Consider the following 19,073-nt stretch of genomic DNA (forward strand, 5'->3'; position numbering starts at 1 on the left):
AGGTTAAGTGCTCTGCCTAAGGTCACAGAGCAAGTAGCAGACCTGGGGTTTGAACCTGTATATTTCTGGCTCTGAAACCCATGCACTTAAGGGCCTAAAGAGATGGGAAAGTTCTAGAAGGGATGGTTTATTGGAGGCAGGGTAAGGAAAGACACATAAGGGGAGAAGGCCAAGGTGTCAGTGTGCAGAGGGGGACAGCCACTAAGATGGGCCCTGAGCCCAAGGTCACAGAACACCATCATCAGAGGTGGAGCTGGGCCAGAACCTGCAATATTTATTCCTTAAACCAGGCTGCCTCATCAGCTACAGCGTAGTTTGGGGAAGGCAGTCCTGCTTTACAGTTTCCCCAACTCTGCCCAGAGGTTTTCCCCATCCACAAGCCCTTCCCTGGATCCCCTCCCCAGCCGGAACCTCCTCCTCCGCCCCGCCCCTCCCCCCACGCACGCTGAAAACTTCCCCAGAAAGTTTGCGGCTGAAAGCCCCCCAGATAGAAGAAGCGCCCTTACCACCCGCACCCACGCCTTCCCCCTGCCAGGCTGCCAGGCAGGGTCCAGCCACCCCAGACCCCTGCTCCCATCTCACCCCTCTGAGGACAGCCTGTACACTCTGTTAGCTCGTCTCCGTGGTAACATCTTTCAAGGCTGACGGCCGGTCCTGGGAGAGGAGGCTTCTGGGAAATGTAGTCTTTTGACACTACTCAGGTCTGGGTCCAGAAGACCCACTGTGGCATGTCCCTCAGCCAGTGGTGGGCTGGAGCCAGCTTGTGCCAGCTTGCAAGAGCTGATTTTTTTAAACTTCAGGAATGTTTGTGAGCCCATTGACAAACACAGCCATTATTAAAATTTAAATTATAAAAACGTATAAGTAAATAGATTATATTAAAAACAGAGGTAATAAATACTCAAAACTCATCACTTCCTAATTATTTTACTGCATTTCATTATTATCTAAGCTCTTGAGGTCATTTATGCCTATTGTATCTTTACAACGAAAATATTATGTAAGTGTGAGCTACTCTGAAACTTTTTCCTTCAGTGATGTCATATTGATAGCTTAAAATTGGCCATGAGATTACTTACACCACAGAAATTGGCAAATGCTACAGACTAGGGCTTTTTCTCTCATCAGGTAGTCGTTAAACATTTACCAGGACACCACGGCTTCTGCTCCATGCATGGTCAATATGGCCTTCTTCAAAACATATGGAAACCAGTGTGGGTCCTGGCATGGCTGCCTGTCATAGTGGACAGAACCAGGCTCCCTGAGTCTTGGTTCTAGTCCAGGCTGGACTGCTGGTTTAGTATATAACTCATGGGACAGAGAAAACTTATCCATTAGGTTAGTGGCCCATGAAAATGCTTAATTTTAATTTATTTTAAATTCCGAAGAAAAAATGAATAGACTGATAATGAATATATAATTATGAATCCACCCAGGATTATAATTGTCTTTGTACCAATGCAGTCACAAAATATAATTTTTTCTGTTCTGTTTTTAAAGGAAAGGGCCCACAAAACTTGTAATGCTGCCTTGTAGTGGGCAGCGGGGTCCAGAGAAATACTGCAGGTGTCCTGACAAGGTTATATAGTTGCTGTTATTGATGAAAATGTAGGAATCACCTCATTCTCAATAATAAAGAATAATTTTTTCTTCTGGCTGGAACATTACGTAGTCATGAAAAATAAAGTGTGAAGGATAAATTAGACCAAGGGAAATCCCCAGAGAAGGCATGTGGACATCAGTCCCGGATTTCACCCTGGGATTACCTCTGTGGGGAATTCACCTGGGATGAGGCCAGGAAGGGAGGAAGAAAAGGCAAATGTGATATGTTAGGCTGGTAGAATGGAGCACAGGCCGCATTGCCCCTTTTTTCCCATGCAACACCTAATTTCCTTTGTAAAGTGATTTATTCCCCTTTACCCACTCCCATTCCCTGCCCACATAGACATAATTCTGATGCGCTCCCCCCACCAAATGAGCATTCTTTGGCATACTCCTGGTGTTTTTAATTTGTGTTAATGATATTGTATTAATATCTCCATTTCTTACATTTTCACTAAGAACTGTGTGTTTAAGATCCACCCCAGTTGCTGTGTGTCCATGGACACACAATAATTACCTCTCTACTCTCCCAGCAGTGGACACCCTGCTTTGCCATCAACTTCCATTATCCACAGGTAATGCAACACATGTCATCGGTGGAGTCCTTTCTAGACCAGTAAATGTTTCTCTGGGGTAAATAACCAGGAGCGGGATGGTTGGCTCAGCAGCGGCACCTCACTTTTCTCCAGGCAGTGAAACCTACACTCTCCCCACCTCCCACAATGCACGGGGGAGCCTGGTACCCTTGACCCCACCAGCAGCTGATATTCTCTCCCTTCCTTATGTTTGCCAGTTTCATAGAGGTACAATGAGATCTCGCTGTAATTTAACATGCCTCTCTCTGATTACTAATGATTTTAAATGTGTCTTTATGTGCTAATGTGTTAGTTTTAGGCGTTTCCTCCTCTGAAATTGTCTTTTAAAACCTCAGACCATTTTTCTTTATTGGGGAAGTATCTTGTTTGGATTGCAGGACTTCCAGACGTTAATCCCTGGTTTCAGATGCTGCAAATACCTCCCCCCATTCTGTCACATGTCTTCTAACATCTCCCATGGTGACCTTCATTAAACAGAAAACCTTAATTTTGATGTAATTAAATTTATCAGGTTTGGGTTTGATGTTCTGTGCTTATGAATTTTTGTTTGAGAAATCCTTCCTTGCACTTAAGTCACAAAAATATTTTCCTATGTTAACTTTATAATTTTGCCATCCCATTTAGACCTTTACTCTGCCTGGAACCCATCTCTGTAGGAGGGGTTAAGTAAGGATTTTGTTTTATTTTTCCCCATACAATGAGCTAATTTTCCAATACCACCATCAGACCATTCGTCCCTTCTTTGTGATGTCACTCTTGTCGTGTATTAAATCCCCCAGGTGCACACGAGTCTGCCACTGAGCCCTCTGTTCTGTTCCACTGGTCTTCATGCCTATCCCTGCACAGACCCCATGGTGAATTTATCACTATGGCCTTGTAAAATCTTTATATCTGCAGGTCAGTTCTTCTTTCTATCTCCTCTTTCATTAAGGATGACTTAGCTATTTGAGGACTATATGCCTTAATATAAATTTTAGAATAAGTTTTAGAAAGTCTAAAAATATCATTTAGAATCTTTACTGGAATCACATTTTATTCATAGATCAAATTGTGAAGAACTCTTATCTTTTGATATTGTTACCTCTCTGAAAGCACAGAGCAAATAGGTCTTATTTCCTGTCTATTTGTTAGATTGTAATGGAAAAAATACTAGGAATGAAGAAATTGAGGCAGAACAGAGAGAACCAGGCAGGGAACCACGGTGAGGGGACACTCTTCCTGCAGCACACAGATGACCACTGCAACTCAGAGCCTGATAAAGTGTCAGCCAAGGCCAAGCTCTGGCTTAGTCACATTCACGCTGAGCCAGGTGGGCAGCCGTCTTAGCCAGTATCTCATTTAATCATCAGCCCTGTCGGGCAGCTACTGCCATCCCTGCTTTACAGATGCAGTAAGTGGGGAATTGGTCCAAGGCAAAGAATCTGGACCAGGCAGGCTGACCTCAGAGTCCATGCTCGTAACCATGGTGCTATCCACCTCCCAGGCTGCTCTTGTGATGCTTCAGTGGCAGGGGAACCCTGTCTATCCACGCTGGACCTTGGGATGTATTTTTGCCACAGCCCTCCCTGGCCTGAGCACGCGCTCCACTTGGCACTTGGAGCCACTTTTGCAGTGACTTCAGGCAATGAGGGACCCCAGCCCCTCTGCCCCTGCCTGGCCCTGGGGTGGAGAGCCAGGCAGAGAAAAGGACATCCGTACTATTAGCTACGCTCCCCGTCTGCCCTCCGCATCTGCACCTGGAAACGCAGCCCATCCGGCGCTTGTTGTTCTGTTGGTCGCACATCCCACTGAGTACGTCTTAATGAGAAAGCAAGGAAGAAGAAAGAAAAAGCCACCACCAGGATTTCCCTTGAGACTCGGGGGTCAGGAATGAGGTGATAATTCTTAAACCCATGGAGACCCCAGCTCTACTGTTGGCCCAGCTTGCAGGGTGGTCTTGGGTGGGTCCCTGGGCCTCTCTCGGCCTCCATTTCATCCTCCCCACCCAGGGCTGGTCCACTTGGCAGAGCTGTACGAGGAATCTGGAAGGGAGCTTTAAACTTCACACCCTCCCAGTTTACAAACAGGTTGCAGAAGCTCACAATCTGCTTTACACCCAGGTTTTCTTTAAGCCAAGGGGGCTTCTCAGGGAGCAAACTAACTCCTGCTGACTTAGTGCTGGGCACTTTACTTTTGTCACCTCACTTAATGCTCTCAGGACAAGGCAAGGACTCAATGAGCCCCATCTTACACAGGGTGAAACTGAGGTTCAGAGAGGTGCGGTGACAGGCCCAGGGTCACACAGGCCCTAAGCAGCAGAGCTAGGATTTGAACCCAGGCCCGTCAGACACTGGATCAGTGTTCTTTCTGAGGATAGGTTAGTAACCCTGAGACTTTGGGGTAAGGTTGCTGAGACCTTCAGTGTGAGAAATGGCTGTTTGTGAAGATAAGCCCGAAACCCACCAAGTCTGCCCACAAAAACTGATAATGTGGCTCAACTGTCGCAATGTCCACACTCTAAGATTTCCCTTCCAGGAACACAGTGACTTGCATAAACCAAGGGTCCCGGGCCTCCTTTCTTTCATCTGTTTGCTGGGTGGGAGGAGGGAGAAGGGGAATCCAGTCCAGGGCATCTGGGGGGAAGAGGCAGGCTTCTCACCTGTAGAAGGTGCTGGACCGTCTGCAAAGCACACTGGGAAGGGTGGGGTTTGGGGAGGGAGGGTGAGCTGTCCCAGTAGTAAGTTAGGGCTGAAGTGCGCAGTGGCTGTAAGGGGACGGGGACGGATACCAGTGCCCTGCCCTCCTGGTTGGGCCAGGCCAGGGGGCCAGTGTGTCTCTGCATCTGTCCGTCTCTCTCCTTTTGTTTTCTTTCTTTGTGGCAGTTCATCTGTTAATTCTTTCTCTCTCTCTCTCTCTCTCTCTCTCCATCTCTCTATCTCTGTATCCCTACTTCTGTCTCTACTGTCACTGCCTCTTTTTTGCTTCCTACTGAGGAAACCAGCGGTTTCGAAATCAAGCCCAGCCACTGGAAGTGACAAACCCAGCTGGGTCTGGCCTGAGGCACTCCCCTGGCTCAGGGCCCTGTCAGGCTGGTGCCAAACTCACACCTCCATCGAGGGCCAACTAATATTTATTCAGGGCCTGCCAAACGTGCCAGGCTGGGGCTGGGCTGAACCGGTGAGCGAGCAAAGCTGTCAAAGTGCCCGCCTGCTCTATAGGAGCTCAGACTTCAGAAGAAATGCCCACCCTGTCTCTGCTCAGCCCACACCCCCTGCCCCCGGCCCTGGCTCCTCAGGCCTCAGAGGTGCAGCGCCCCACCCCGCCCTCCCGTCCCCTCCCGCCCCCTCAACCCGAGACAGGGGCAGGCCAGAGTGGGGAACGGGGGCTTGCTTGACGTATCCCACCTACTGAGTAAGTGGCATTCTTTGATATTCGGTGTCCCCAACACTTGGAGGGCTGGCAGCCCCCTGAACGGTAGGGGGTCTTCCATGAGGATGGGCCCTGGTGAGTGGCTGAGACCAGGGGCAGCCTGGGTGCGAGGACCAAACCCCACTCCCCCCCCCCCCACCAGGCAACAAACCTCCAGTCCACAACTGCCCCAGTGCCTGAGGGGATGGTGGCCCTGAGGGCCCCCCAGGTGCCCGGCCAGAGGGTGGAGTTGTGGGAGGGCAGTGACAAGGGGAAGGAAGGGAGGGGAGCGGCTGGGGGCTCCTTCAAGAGGCCAATGACAGACTTCCTTATTTGGGCTCAGGCCCTTCCTGAGACCAGAAGGCCGCTTTGCTCTGAAGGCAGGGGGTGGGCGTGCCGGCAGGGTCTTAGGATTACAGGGATTTGACACTCCTGCCATCCTGGATCTGTGAACTCTCAGACCCATAGGTGTATCTGGATAAGACCTTTGAGGCCACATGGTCCAACCTGGTTCCCATCCCCTTGCTCCCCAGTCCTATTGTACAGAGAAGGGTGCTGAGGCCCAGAAGGAAGCAGGGAGCACCTCTTCCCTCCCACCAAGGTCACTCAGCAAATCAGAGCTGAGTCCAGAGTGCAGGCCAGCCCCAGCCTGGCCACATGGCAGCCCGCTATTCATGAGACACGGTGAGGGTCTGGTCAGCCCGGGCAGTGCCAGAAGACGAGGTCACGGTGCTCTGTCTTGGGAAGTAGAGAACAACAAACCAGCAGAAGATGAAGACACCTGTCAGGGAGGAGAGGGCCTCAGTGAGCCTGGGGTGGGGCCTGGGCTGGCGGCCACTCAGAGGAGGAATCGCTCCACTGTAAAAGTTCAAGAATGTATAGAAAAATCAGACAAAAAATGAAACCTACTCCTGAAAAAGAACCAAATAGATAACTTGAGAATGAAATCCAGAGTCCTCGAAATAAAATCTATACACACAGCTATCTCATAAAAGAAAGACCGAAATGAAGGAATTTTCAGACATGCAAGACAACTACCACTGCCCCTCTTATAGAGGATTATTGCAGGATGTGCTTCAGCAAGAAGAAAAGGGAAGACGTGAGGTATGAAAATTGTAGTAAGTACAGAAATTGATAGAAAAGTAAAAATCTTTGTGTTTCTTTAAAAAAAAAATGTAGAACTAAAACCCTACACAACAATAAAAAATATTGAGAAGAGTTCAAGGGCAGTTAAAGTGGGCTGAGGGCTCTGTTTGGGAAGAAGAGAGAAATACTGAGTTACACTCAGTTGAAATAACTCAGTGCGGTGAAGTGTTCAGACTTAACTATGATTGGTAACCTCAGAAAGGATAATGACATAATCCACAGTTTCAAGGTGCATCCCTCTCCAAGCCGTAACCCCTGGGAATTTTCAGAGGTGGACTCATAATTCTTCATCTGGGGACAGTCTCCAGTGGCCTAATAATGACGACTTCTGTTGTTGTTAACATAGTTCCCACATATTGAAGGCCTCCTGTATTACACACACACATTATCTCAGTTATTCATCATGAAATCTGGCGAGAAAAGTACTGGAATTATCCCAGCTGTACAGGTGACTGGATCAGAGGAGCTGAGTGACTTGCTGGGGTGGTGAGTGGAGGTGGGATTTGAACCCCGGTCTGCTGCCAACCATGGTGCCATGTAGTCTTGTGAGGCACTGGGAGCCAGCCCTGTTGTTGTGGGCTTGCACCTGCTGGATCTAGGACCCCTCGGTTCCTAGTAACTCCTTGTCATTCCTCTCTTCACAGTCAGGCTGTGATGCTTCTTTAAGTTGCGTGTATGAAACAGGGGTATGAGGAACAAAGAAGACAGGTGCGGGTGGGGAAACCGTGTCCCACCTGCACCCTGGGTGCCTGCCCCTTTGCTGGGTATCAGAGAAAGAACCCCGCGGGAGCAGGGAGCAGACGTAGCAAGCATTTCCTCCACTAACCATTTGCTTCCTGCCTTCACAGCCCCTTAGAGATTCTGTTCGTGTCACATCGCCTTCACATTACATGATCCCGCCCTCCTGGTCACAGATGATTGGACCAGACATGGACACCTGACCCAAGATGGCCCAGTCAGATCCTTGACTCTCCTAAGAACATGGAAGAGACTGAAGCAGACCATGGTCACTAGACTTGGAAGGTCACATAGGGATGAGGGGGCCATATTGGGCAGCCAGTTGAGGGCCATGGGAAGGAATGGGCCAGTGGAGAGAAGAATGAAGAAGCTTCCACAGAGAGAAGGTGAGAGACTACGTGTGACTCCAGGGAAAAAGATGGGGAAGTATCTGCTTTGGTTTGGGTGGCTTTTCCTGACCCTGCTACCAGCTCCCATGAGGTCAGCCAGCCTTCCTGCCCTGGGGTCCTTGGGAGAGCCTTGGATATTTAAAATCAGTGCCCTGGACTTGAGCGAGCCTGAGTAGAATCCTGTTTCTTGCCATCTACCCCCTCCCCCCAAAGCCCCACCCCCTGGTGCAGGCTAGGCAGCTCGTCACCTCCCTGGCCCAGGAGCCTCACCTTGCAGAGACGTGAACAGTGCAAAGACGTAGGTGGTGGACAGGCCTAGGGGTGTGAGGATGGCCAGCCCCCAGCTCACGCCCACCAGGCTCGAGAGGCCCAGCAGGGTGAGGACCCCCTTCCAGTGCTGCCGCTTCTCCTTGCCCGCTGTGGCACTCGACAGAGTGAAGATCTTCAAGGCCACCAGGCCCAGGACCACAGCGCTGAAGAGGAAGGTGATGAGGAAATAGCCGTGGACAGTGACGTAGAGCGCAGAGGTGGCAGTTTTCTCACAGAACCAGCACCTGGAGGAGGCGGATGGCCGTTAGGACCAGAGGAAGTCTCCTGAGAGCAAGCCCTGGGCTGTCTCCCTGCCTGATCTTCTCTGACCAAAAAGATGCCTTCTCCCATCTCCACCCATCCATTCCCCACTCTCCCGGGGGATGGGCTGTCACGAGGCTCCAGGCTGCTGTCTCTTTAGACCAGTGAGTGTAAAAGGCCAGTTCTGTCCCAAAGACATGTTTCGTTCGCCCCACATTATGTTGTGAGAAAAAAAAAAATTGAATTAATGACCACCTTTTAAAAGTGAAATGTTTGGCATAAACATCCAAATTTTTTTTTTTTTTTTTTTTGGCCACGCCACACAGCGTGTGGAATCTTAATTCCCTGAACAGGGATTGAACCCAGGCCCTGGCAGTGAAAGCACCAAGTCCTAACCACTGGACCGCCAGGGAATTCCTGAAATATCCAGATTTCTGCTTCTCTTATAAAACCATACAGCTGGCAGCTCTGTGGATGCCCTCCGGAGGGACAGTAGTCAGCTGCCCATTAGACTGGCACGTGATTGCCAGTCTGTCACTGTGCCCACCCAGGCCGCTGCGTGTACTTATGTTCCCTGCCTGGCCCCTGGGACCCTGCATTTGAGGCCCTGGGGACAGGACCAAGGCCCCACCAGCTCTTCTTAGCACAGAACCATGGGCCTCAGGCAGGTACCCTGAGAGAGGCTCAGCTCAGCTCCCCTGTTCCCTGCACTGCAGGAGTGAAAGCCCAAAAGAGCCTGTGGATCAGTTCCCCATTGTACAGATGAGGAGACCGAGGCTCTGGAAGGGGACAGGCTTGCCCAAGGTCACACAGCTACTCAGAGACAGAGTCTGGGTGGAATCAGGGCTGCTGCAAATATTGGGCAGGTTGTGCCCTGCACAAGGGCACCTGGCTGGGGGGCAGGTGGGGGCTGAGATCCAACTCACCCTCCACTCACCAGGCTGAGCACCTGGCATGGCAGGTCAGAGGGATGGGGGGTACCTTTTAAAATTTGCCCAAAGGTGCTATATAGGCTGTGGTGACCCAGGCTAGAGCAAGGCATCCTGCCTCCTGGTCTGGTTCTCTCTCCTTCTCACCCCCTCTCTCATTGTACTTGCTCTCTCTGGGCCTCAGTTTACCCCTGCAGGCCGTGTGCTAGCTGGATCTGAGGATCCTTTGCTTTGACTTACTTGTCTCTCTTCCCAGGATTCCCTCCTCTCCCCACCTCCACCTCCTTCTGGCCCCCAGGACCCTGAGGCCACCGCAGCTTCCACAGCCAGCACTCACAGCTCCAGCGTGGTGGTGTTCTTCTTGTCACGGATGGCGTAGGGGCCATAGCTGTTGGCGCTCCCAGTGCCGATGACTATTAGGGCAGGCAGGCCTGGGGGCAAGGGGAGGAGGAGGTATGGCATTGCTGGGGCTCCCTTGGCACGTCCTCCTCCAAATCCCCCTCCAGCTGTCCATCCCTCGAGCTCTGAGCCAATCAGAGAGGGAGCTGCCCCTCCTTCGCCCCAGGCTTGCGCCCTTGCTGCGTCTTCCAGAGTCAGCCATCCCCTCTGCCTGGCCAAGCGGCACCTACCCCAGCCCACGAGGCTCAGCTTCAGGAAGTAGTGCCCGAAGTAGGTGTTAAAGACCTTGATGACGAGCAGGTAGAGGTGGAAGGCTTCCAGGCCCATCCAGGTGAAGGCACAGAGCAGGAAGTAGTGGAAGACGGCCCCCCGGGCCCAACAGGCAGCATCGGACCCCTTCAGGCCGTACCCCACATTGATGAAGAAGGCCAGATTCAGGAGAAATAAGCTGACGCTCAAGGCCACGTGGATCTTGGGGACGTCTTCTGAGTTCAACTTCTGCCGGGAAAACCTGGGGCGAGAAGGGCCAGTGAGAGGCTGCAAGGGGGCACCCAGGCCTCTCCGTCCGATCACCTCTGTTCCATCCCTGCCAGCAACCAGCGTGTGAGAACATTCCAGTTCAAGTCCACGAGCCCTCTCACGACCCGTAGGGCCCTGTGGATTCTGGGTCCTGTTGGCTTCATCCCTTGACTCCACGCTTGAGCCAAACTACCTAATTGGCAATTCCCTAAATGCGTTCTGCTTCTCTACGCCTCCCGGACTTGCCCACACTCTTCCCTCTGCTCTCAATGCCGTTCCCTGCTTCACCTTCAAGATCCCCCTTGGGTGTTTTTTTCTGGGAAGGCTGTCTCTGAACGTCACTTATCCCAGGCTTATCTGGAAGTTTCCCAGGAGTGAGCGCAGCGTAACTCTCCACCCACCCCTTATTTCCGTCTCTCCCCAGGCTTTGACCTGGGGCCTAACACAATAAGCAGGAGGAAGCCCTGCATTGGTTGAGTGAGTGGGCAGACAGGGCATGGATGTATGAAGCCTAGAACTTAGTAGGGAGGGTGAGGCTCAGAGAGGAACAGGAACTCAGAGTCACAGCACAGGGCAGGGGCTCCAGACTCCCAGTCCAGGGCTTCTTCCCAGGGCTCACTTCCCCCTCTGTGGAGTTCCCACTGCGAATTCCTAGCAAATCAGCTCCCGAAGGACTCTCACTGGAGGGGTGGGAGCTCAGGGCTGCCTGGAGTGGGCGTGAGGGATAATGTCCACCTCACCTGAGATGCCAGGCCCCGCCCCTGGGAGAGGCTGACGGCTCCTCCTGGTGCTCCGAGCCCGTCTCACAGGGTCCAGCAGTGCAGCCAGCTGGCAAGTCATGCTCAGCTTGTATTCGGCCAGGGCTCGGGGGATGCGGGCAGGGCCGGCACCACTTACACTCACAGTTCGGTCCGAGATGGAGTGGGCGGGGCTGGTGGGGGCCTCAGCCCAGGGCCAGACAGTGCCAGCATGTGCAGGAAGGCAGTGGTAGGGCCCCAGACTGGGAGTCAGGAGACCAAGGGCTGCTCCAGGCCCGTCGTGGGTCGGGAGGCCAGCCGTGGGGCTGCTCCCACAGGCTCCTTGAGGCTGGCAGTTCCTGTGGCTCCCTCCGCCATGGCCGGGGCCTGGGCACAGGCTGCAGTAGCCTCTGATGTTTCTGCTCCTCCTTCTTCCAGAAACAGCCCCAGGTTTCCCTTGGGAGCACCCTTCCCCACTCTCAGCCATGCACTCTCAAACCCAAGAGCAGGCACTAGGGTGGCCTGACCAATCAGTGTAATTCATCCTTTCACCACAGTGGCGTGTTCAGTCATGGGCACATGGTCTAAGTTAGACCAGTATAACTCAACTCTGGTATACATGGGATAAAACTGCATAGACATATACACACACACACACACACACAGGACATGCACAGGGTCAGCTTCCTTGGTGTATGACCTCTGCAGGCCCCTGCACTCAGAAGGGCCCTATGCTCGTTTTAATGCTCTGCTGTCACCATCTTGAAATTCTTAATAATTTTTGAGCAACGGGCTACATATTTTCATTTTGGACTGGGCCCTACAAATGATATAGCCAGTCCTGTGTGCGTGTGTGGACATGCGCACACACACACAATTGAGTGCGTGTGGAAAATGGTGAAAACTGAATGAGCTCTGTAGTCTTGTTAGCAGTGCTGTACCACTGTCAATCTCCTGGTTTTATATTGTACTACAGTTATAGAAAATGTCATCACTGAGGAAAGCTGGATGAAGGAACCATGGGACTCTAGGTACTATTTTTGCAAGCTCCTGTTAGCCTATAATTATTTCAAAATAAAAATTTTTTAATTTATTTATTTATGTATTTTTACTTTTGGCTGCATTGGGTCTTCGTTGCTGAGCACGGGCTTTCTCTAGTTGCAGCGAGCAGGGGCTACTCTTCGTTGTGGTGCGCAGGCTTCTCATTGAGGTGGCTTCTCTTGTTACGGAGCATGGGCTCTAGGTGCGCGGGCTTCAGTAGTTGTGGCATGAGGGCTCAGTAGTTGTGGCTCTTGGGCTCTAGAGTGCAGGCTCAGTAGTTGTGGCGCACGGGCTTAGTTGCTCCGCGGCATGTGGGATCCTCCCGGACCAGGGCTCGAACCCGTGTCCCCTGCGTTGGCAGGCGGATTCCTAACCACTGTGCCATCAGAGAAGTCCAATAAAGTTTTTTTAGAAACTTCAATTCTGGGCCTTAGTTTAGAATATTAGCTGTCCAGGCAGCTAAGAAGCTATGATGCAAGCCTGGGGCTCCCCAAGGGCCCTGAGTATGGAGAAGTTGCCTGACATGACTGACAAAGGAGAAAGCAAAGTTTTGAGAATCAGAGGGACACCAAGTCCTGGGGACATCTTTTGAGCCCCTGGATCCAACATCACCTGAAGTGAGCTCACCTTGGGCTTTTCAGTTCTGTGAACCACACATTACCTATTATGTTTAAGCCAATCTGAGTTGAGCTTCTGCCACTTGTAACTGAAATAGCCAGACACATTTCAACCTCCAATCCCATTTTATAGGTGAGGAAACGGAGGTTTGGAGAAAATATCAGTATAGTGCTGCATGACTAACACTACCCTGCTGGTTTCTACCCTGCCCTGCTGCCCCCCCTTGAGGGCAGGAGGGAGATGTGGGGTGGGGATGGGGTGACCCACCTCAGGAAAGCGTAGAGGACAACGGTGAAGGCCAGGAAGATCATGGAGGTTCCGCAGCCAGCCTGGGAAATGCGTGTGAGGGTCTTTACGGTGACTTGGTCCAAGATCGGCCTCTGTGGACGATCCCCCAAATAAGAATCCTATCAGTTGGAGACCAGGCCAGGCAGCCTCGTCCCTGGGCCGGGAGCCTTGGCACTTCCAGAATTGCTAGGATGGCGGGGGGCGGGGTGGCGCGCCATTACCAGCAGCAAGGCGAAGAAGGTCAGGTGGTCACAGCGGCAGATGGTCCTATTGACTCCAACGTCTGTGGAGCAGCCCTTGGAAGCCCAGTCTCCTGACGACCCTGGGGAGGAGAGGGAGCCTAGGGGAGGGGCCGGGAATATAGGGAAGCAGAGGGGAGGGGAAGGCAGGGAAAGAGAGGAAAGAAAGAGGGGAGGGGCCCTGCGGTTGGAGTCCTGTCCCCTAAGGAGCCCTTACCCTCTGCCCATCTTACCCAGGGAAGATCCTCCAGGCCCTACCTTTAGTCACGTCCCAGAATACACAGCTGAGGGTCATGTTCTGAAACCAGAGACTGGGAGTCGGGGCGAGGCAGGGGAAGTTGGGAGAGGGGAGAGGAGGGTAGGACGGGGAGGGGGAGAAGACAGTGTGCTCTGGGTCTCAGCACAGGCACGCATTAGGTAGAAGCAAGTCTCAGCCTGTGGTCACACAGGAACGCGAAGCGTTTGATGTATCCTGGGTCAGCGCGTCGGGGGTGTGAAGAGGTGCGGGGCTGTGGCTGGCAGGGGCGCATGTCTGCAGGCACGTGCCTTTAGGGGAGCGTGTGTGTGGGCAGCCGTGCGCGTGCACGTGTGTTTGCCAGGTCCCCTGGGCATCTCTGTGAGCACAGGAGTGGAGGGTGTCGGGGAGGCATGTGGAGACATGTGTGCACAGGGTGGGCGTGTGTCCCTGGGCACAATTGTGTGTCTGGATTTGAATCCAGACCTATGTAAACCCAGGTGGATGTGGGAGCGTGGGGTGTGCAGAGTCCGTGTGTGTCTGCCCCTATGCCCAGGGGTGCCCACCCACGTCTGCCCCTCAGGAGCTGCCAGGCCAGGGTGGGGGACTCACAGGAGGCTGGTGCTGGTGGGAGAAGGTGATCTCCAAAGGCTCAGCCAGGCCGGTGACGTTTATATGACCCAAACTCAAGCCCACCACGCGATTGTTCAACACGCTGCTGCCATCCTCTAGGCTGAGCCGAGGGCCCTGTGGAGGGACACGGGTGAGGCCAGGCTGCACGAGCGGCTGCCCCAACCCAGCCCTTCTCAGGGCTCCTGGGAGCCTCTAGGGCTTGTGGCCCTTGCCTGGAGGGCAAAGTCTGGGGCCGGGGGAACAGGGGGCGGGGAGTCATGGGCGACCTTCTTCCTGCTGCTCTCTGTAGTCTGCTCCAGCTGGGCCAGGGCAGGCCCTACCCTCCAGGCCAAACGGCTGCAAAGCCGTGTACCTGATGGCTCTCCATTGCTGGTCTCCAGGCCTCCTCCGCCCTCTTAACTGGAGTGCAGGGTTAGAACGAAGATCAGCCGGGAAACGGAGGGCAGTGGTGCCTACAGGTGGGGCGCACCTGCCCACATCAGCACTCAGGGATACACATGTCCCCATGGGAGTGCAGACACACCTCTGGGGACATGCCTGGTACAAATTTGCAAGGGCCTGGGTACACTTGCTCACGTGAACATGGTCACACCAGCACACATGATTACGTGCGCACCAGGAATAAGGAAGGAGACACATGTTTGTGCACGCACGAGGCCACACAGGGGTCATGAACACACTTGGGATACACACACAGGAGTCCAAGGGCACAGGCGTGGGCAGTCCAAACAGCGGAGTGTGAATAACCGGCGTGAGCCCGCAGTCCACAGACCCTAGAAACAGGGGTCTGGGATGGCCTCGGCTGCTTTAGGCACCCTCCAGAGGCTCCTCACCTCCTCCATCCCCATCGGGCCCCTCAGCAAAGACTCCAGAGAGGGCAAGCATGTCCTGCTTAACCAAGCATGGAACCTCAGCCACCCTGAGCCCCTCCTCACCTTGAAGACATTCCCCGAACCAACATCCAGGATGGTTATGGCCAACCGAACCATTGGTCTGCTGCCCTGCAAGGATCCAAAAAGGCTCCTGGGCAGCCGGACTCTGTCAGTGTGCCGGTGCTCGTCCTCTGTCACCTGCTTCGGAATCTGCAACCACAGACCCGGCCGCTCTGTCTTTCCCTGAGGAGCCCAGCCCCCAACACAGGTCCTGCCCACCCCTCCCCCAGGTGGAAGGAGAAACAGGCATGCTGGGTGGTGGGGCAGCACTGAGGACCGAGGACAGCTCTGAGAGGCAGGACACCTGGGGGCACGGTCCAAGCCCTGCTCTGTCCAGGCTGTGAGCTCCTGGCCAAATCACAGCCCTTGTGGAGCCTCGGTTTTCCCAATATGGAGAATGGAGCCAGTAAGATGCCCGCGTGGCCACCCATCAGGTTGAAAGTGGGCTGTGAAGGGGCGACACCTGGACAGGTCAGTTTGCAAGTGTGAGAGAGGGTCAGTTGTGGTGCTTTTGGCCAGGGTCCTGACCCCCGTTGTGCTGACATACGGCTATGGTGACAGTGTCTATTTTCCAACTCAGGGATAAATGGAAAGCGTAAGGCCATCAGGAAGGGAGACAGCAAGGGCCGAGAGGGAGGACACAAGAATTCACACTGAATGTGATACCCACCCCCACCCAACAACAACACATTTTGTAAAAGCTAAGAATGGTCAAAATATTAAAATAAATTTTACTGATAGTTGCGAAGCGTGTTTTGTTCATTCTCTGACCTCATTGCTCCCCCTGGGACTGCAGCCTGGTCCCACCTGGTCCTGCCTCAAAAGCATCCCATGGGCATTGGAACAGGGGGCGCTAAGTGTTGTAGCCGAGAGCCTCAACTTTCTGCTTCCCAATCCAGAACCTTGTCAAAAGGACATGTGGTTGATTTCACAGGCCGGTGCCTACCCCACACAGAGGGCTCAGCTGCTGGGGTGACGTGATAAAGGGTTGAGAAAGGCCCCATCCATCTTCCATCTCCCCTTCTCCAGGCAGACCTAAAATCCCTCCACGATAGACCACTTCCCTGCTGCCCAAACTTCTACCCTCAGCTTTATGCCTTAAGGGAGGCTGTGCCCTCGCTGCACCAAGCATTCCCTGTGAGTTATTTCATTTGCTCCCTCTGACAACCTTGAAAGTGGGCAATACCATCCCCATTCTACAGATGGGGAAACCGAGGCTCAGAAAAGTTAGGTAATTTGCCCAATATCACAATAGCTGGTAAGGGGCGGAACTGGGATTTGAATCCAGACCTATGTAAACCCAGAGTCTGCCCGTTAACCCTTTGCAGCACCTCTACAAGTGCCTTTACCTGGTTTCTAATGTGTCCCCTGGTGGAAGAGTTCAAGGGAACCTCAGACTTTGGAGGAGCCTTCGAGCTCATTTTACAGATGAGGACTCAGGGGCCCAGAGAGGGGAGGGGATTTCCTGGAGGACACCTAATCAGGTGGTGGGAAGTCCAGGGCTAGAATCCTGACTCTCGATTCAGTGATCTTCTGAAGGTCTCATCCTAGCACCCTGGGTAATATATTACCAGGATCCACTCAACCAATTAACTCACAGCACCCATTAGCCAGGTGGCAGAGAACTACTAAACGGGACATGGGATGGATAACTGTTGATGGGCACCAAGCACAGACCATGACTCTCAGAAAAATATGCCTGAGGAAAGTAGGACCAGGACCAGCCAGTGGGGATGGGGGGAAGCCTTCACCTGAGAGGGGGTCAGAGAGAAGTGCAGGTCTTCTGAGATGTTGGTGTTGATGTTCTTGACAAGAGCTTTCAAAAAATCCATATTCACTGTCTCTGTCAGACTCTTCTCCACCAGATGGATCTCATAGTTCAGCCAGTATCTGCAAGGGAAGATAGGGTCTTGCAGGCTGAGTTACCCGCTCACCTGGTCCACTCACCGGGATGACGGGAGGAGAGATACCATGCGCAGCAATCATCAGGCTCCTGGTGTAGGAGAGGTGACCCCGAATATCAAAGGGAAGACCCTGGGATGCTGCAGGAGGAGAGGGGTGGCACGGGAGTGATTCACGCTGGTTCTGAGGGATTCCGGAGCCAGTGGCCCCTCTGAGTATTTTATGTATTTCTCTTTTTTTGTAACAAAATACATTACAATGTACTTTGTATTTTATGTATACATGTATACATAAAATACAAAATAAAATAAAATACAAAATGTATTTTATAAAATACAAAATGTATTTTATAAAATACAAAATGTATTTTAATCATTTTAAAGTGTGCAATTCAGTGGCATTAAATACATTCACAATGTGTGAAACCATCTTTGCTATCTAGTTCCAGAACGTGTCCATCACCTCAAAAGGAAACTCTGAACCCATTAAGCAGTTACTCTTCCCCCAGCCTCTGGCAACCACTAATCTATGAATTTGCTTATACTGGACATTTCATATAAATGGAATTATATGATATCTGGTCTTTTGTGTCTGGCTTCTTTCACTTAGCATGTTTTCAAGGTTAATCTATGTTGTAGCATGTATACGTATTTCATTCCTTTCTATGGATGAATAAAATTCCTTTGTATGCATATACCGTATTTTGTCTATACATTTATCCATTGATGGGCATTTGGATTGTTTCCACTTTTTGGCTATTGTGAATAGAGCTGCTTGTATTCACGTAAAAGCTTTTGTTAGAAGACTTGTTTTTAATTCTTTTGGGTGGATACCTAGGAGTAGAATTGCTGTGTTAATTCTGTGTTTAACTTCTTGAGGAAGTGTTAAACTGTTTTCCATAGCAGCTGCACCATTTTATATTCCCACCACCAATGTATGAGGGTTTCAGTTTCTCCAGATTCTTGCCAACACTTGATGTTTTTCACTTTGTTTTGTTTCATTTGCAATTATAGCCATCCTAGTGGGTGTGAAGTGGTCTCTCACTGCAGTTTTAATTTGCATTTCTCTAGTGACTAATGATGTTAAGCACCTTTTCATGTGCTTATTGGTCTCTGTAAATCTTCTTTAGAGAAATTCTTCTGAGTATTCCAAACTGTGGGATGATCACTGTGTGGTGTGAGGGCTAACTCACATTTATTGAGTGCTAGATGAATACTGGGAATTCAGCCGTTGAAGACTTAGCTGTATGGGAACTGATTTATGGGAACTGAGCTGGTCTTGGAAACACATAATTTACACATAAAATAAACACAAATTTAATTGCCATTTGTTTTACCGCAGCCCCCTTGCCATGGGCTAGAAAGTTAGGGTGAGTAAAGTCCCCCCTCTCATCCACGTCCCTATCCTGGCGCTCTCCGTGGTGCTGAAACTTCTCTGGCCAGAGTCCCTTTTCCCAAGTCTGGGGTCCTAAGACTTGCTGCCCACCTTTTTAAAGCAATTTTAAACAGGTGAAGGCTGAGGTAGCAATGGTATAGAAGGGAAGCAAGAGCAGATAGAGCCAGATCGAGGCTACTGGAAAGGAGTAGCTATGGAGGGCTTACCAGGGAGGCAAAAGGGAGGCTTTTATTTTGACATCATTTTTTGGAACACAGTTACCAAGGAATAAAACTCCAAGGAAACCACAGGAAAAAAATATTGTAAAATATAAAGAGTAAACCATGCAAATATGTGTAAATGAGATTGGATGGTTCAGGCAATTAGAACATTCATCCAGAAACAGTGGGTTGAGATTGTCCAAATCCATTGATTGAGCTACACCAACTGATACTAGTTTTTTATTTATCTTTTAAAAATCTAAATGAAGAAGTATTGTGATTTTTATTGTTACCAAATAAAATAAAGAATTGTATTTCACAATACATATAGTTCACCTCATGCACTTAAAAAATTCCTTGGCCTTACAAAACAGCCCATGAATTTATCTTCTTGAGAGAAGGTTTCCTGATCTGGTTCTCAGAGCACTTAAAAAAAATTGTTTTAGTTGTGAAAAGTAACATATATTCAAAAAGTTTAAACCATGGATGTACAGTTGCATTTTTTTTTTTTTTTTTCTGTATGCGGGCCTCTCACTGTTGTGGCCTCTCCCGTTGCGAAGCACAGGCTCTGGATGCGC

General features: G+C 51.2%; 1 protein-coding gene across 2 annotated transcripts in view; it reads right to left on the minus strand.

Moving 5' to 3' along the window:
- Positions 1 to 3,213: 3,213 nt before the first annotated feature.
- LOC101323433 (adhesion G-protein coupled receptor G1) overlaps positions 3,214 to 19,073 on the minus strand; it is a 62,838-nt gene continuing 46,978 nt past the window's right edge. The window contains exons 15-24 of one of the 2 annotated variants that reach the window (XM_033845093.2): positions 16,750 to 16,888; positions 15,002 to 15,148; positions 14,046 to 14,180; positions 13,457 to 13,496; positions 13,181 to 13,281; positions 12,939 to 13,051; positions 9,987 to 10,267; positions 9,695 to 9,788; positions 8,129 to 8,412; positions 3,214 to 6,366 (exon numbers count right to left, since the gene is read on the minus strand). In XM_033845093.2, coding sequence (XP_033700984.1) covers positions 6,254 to 6,366; positions 8,129 to 8,412; positions 9,695 to 9,788; positions 9,987 to 10,267; positions 12,939 to 13,051; positions 13,181 to 13,281; positions 13,457 to 13,496; positions 14,046 to 14,180; positions 15,002 to 15,148; positions 16,750 to 16,888 — 1,447 coding nt within the window. In that variant the 3' untranslated portion in view covers positions 3,214 to 6,253. Of the gene's footprint in view, positions 6,367 to 8,128; positions 8,413 to 9,694; positions 9,789 to 9,986; positions 10,268 to 12,938; positions 13,052 to 13,180; positions 13,300 to 13,456; positions 13,497 to 14,045; positions 14,181 to 15,001; positions 15,149 to 16,749; positions 16,889 to 19,073 lie in introns of both variants that reach the window. The other variant, XM_033845092.2, reaches the window with a different exon arrangement.

The sequence above is a fragment of the Tursiops truncatus genome, chromosome 19, assembly GCF_011762595.2.
Source record: "Tursiops truncatus isolate mTurTru1 chromosome 19, mTurTru1.mat.Y, whole genome shotgun sequence".
In the NCBI taxonomy this organism is placed as follows: domain Eukaryota; kingdom Metazoa; phylum Chordata; class Mammalia; order Artiodactyla; family Delphinidae; genus Tursiops; species Tursiops truncatus.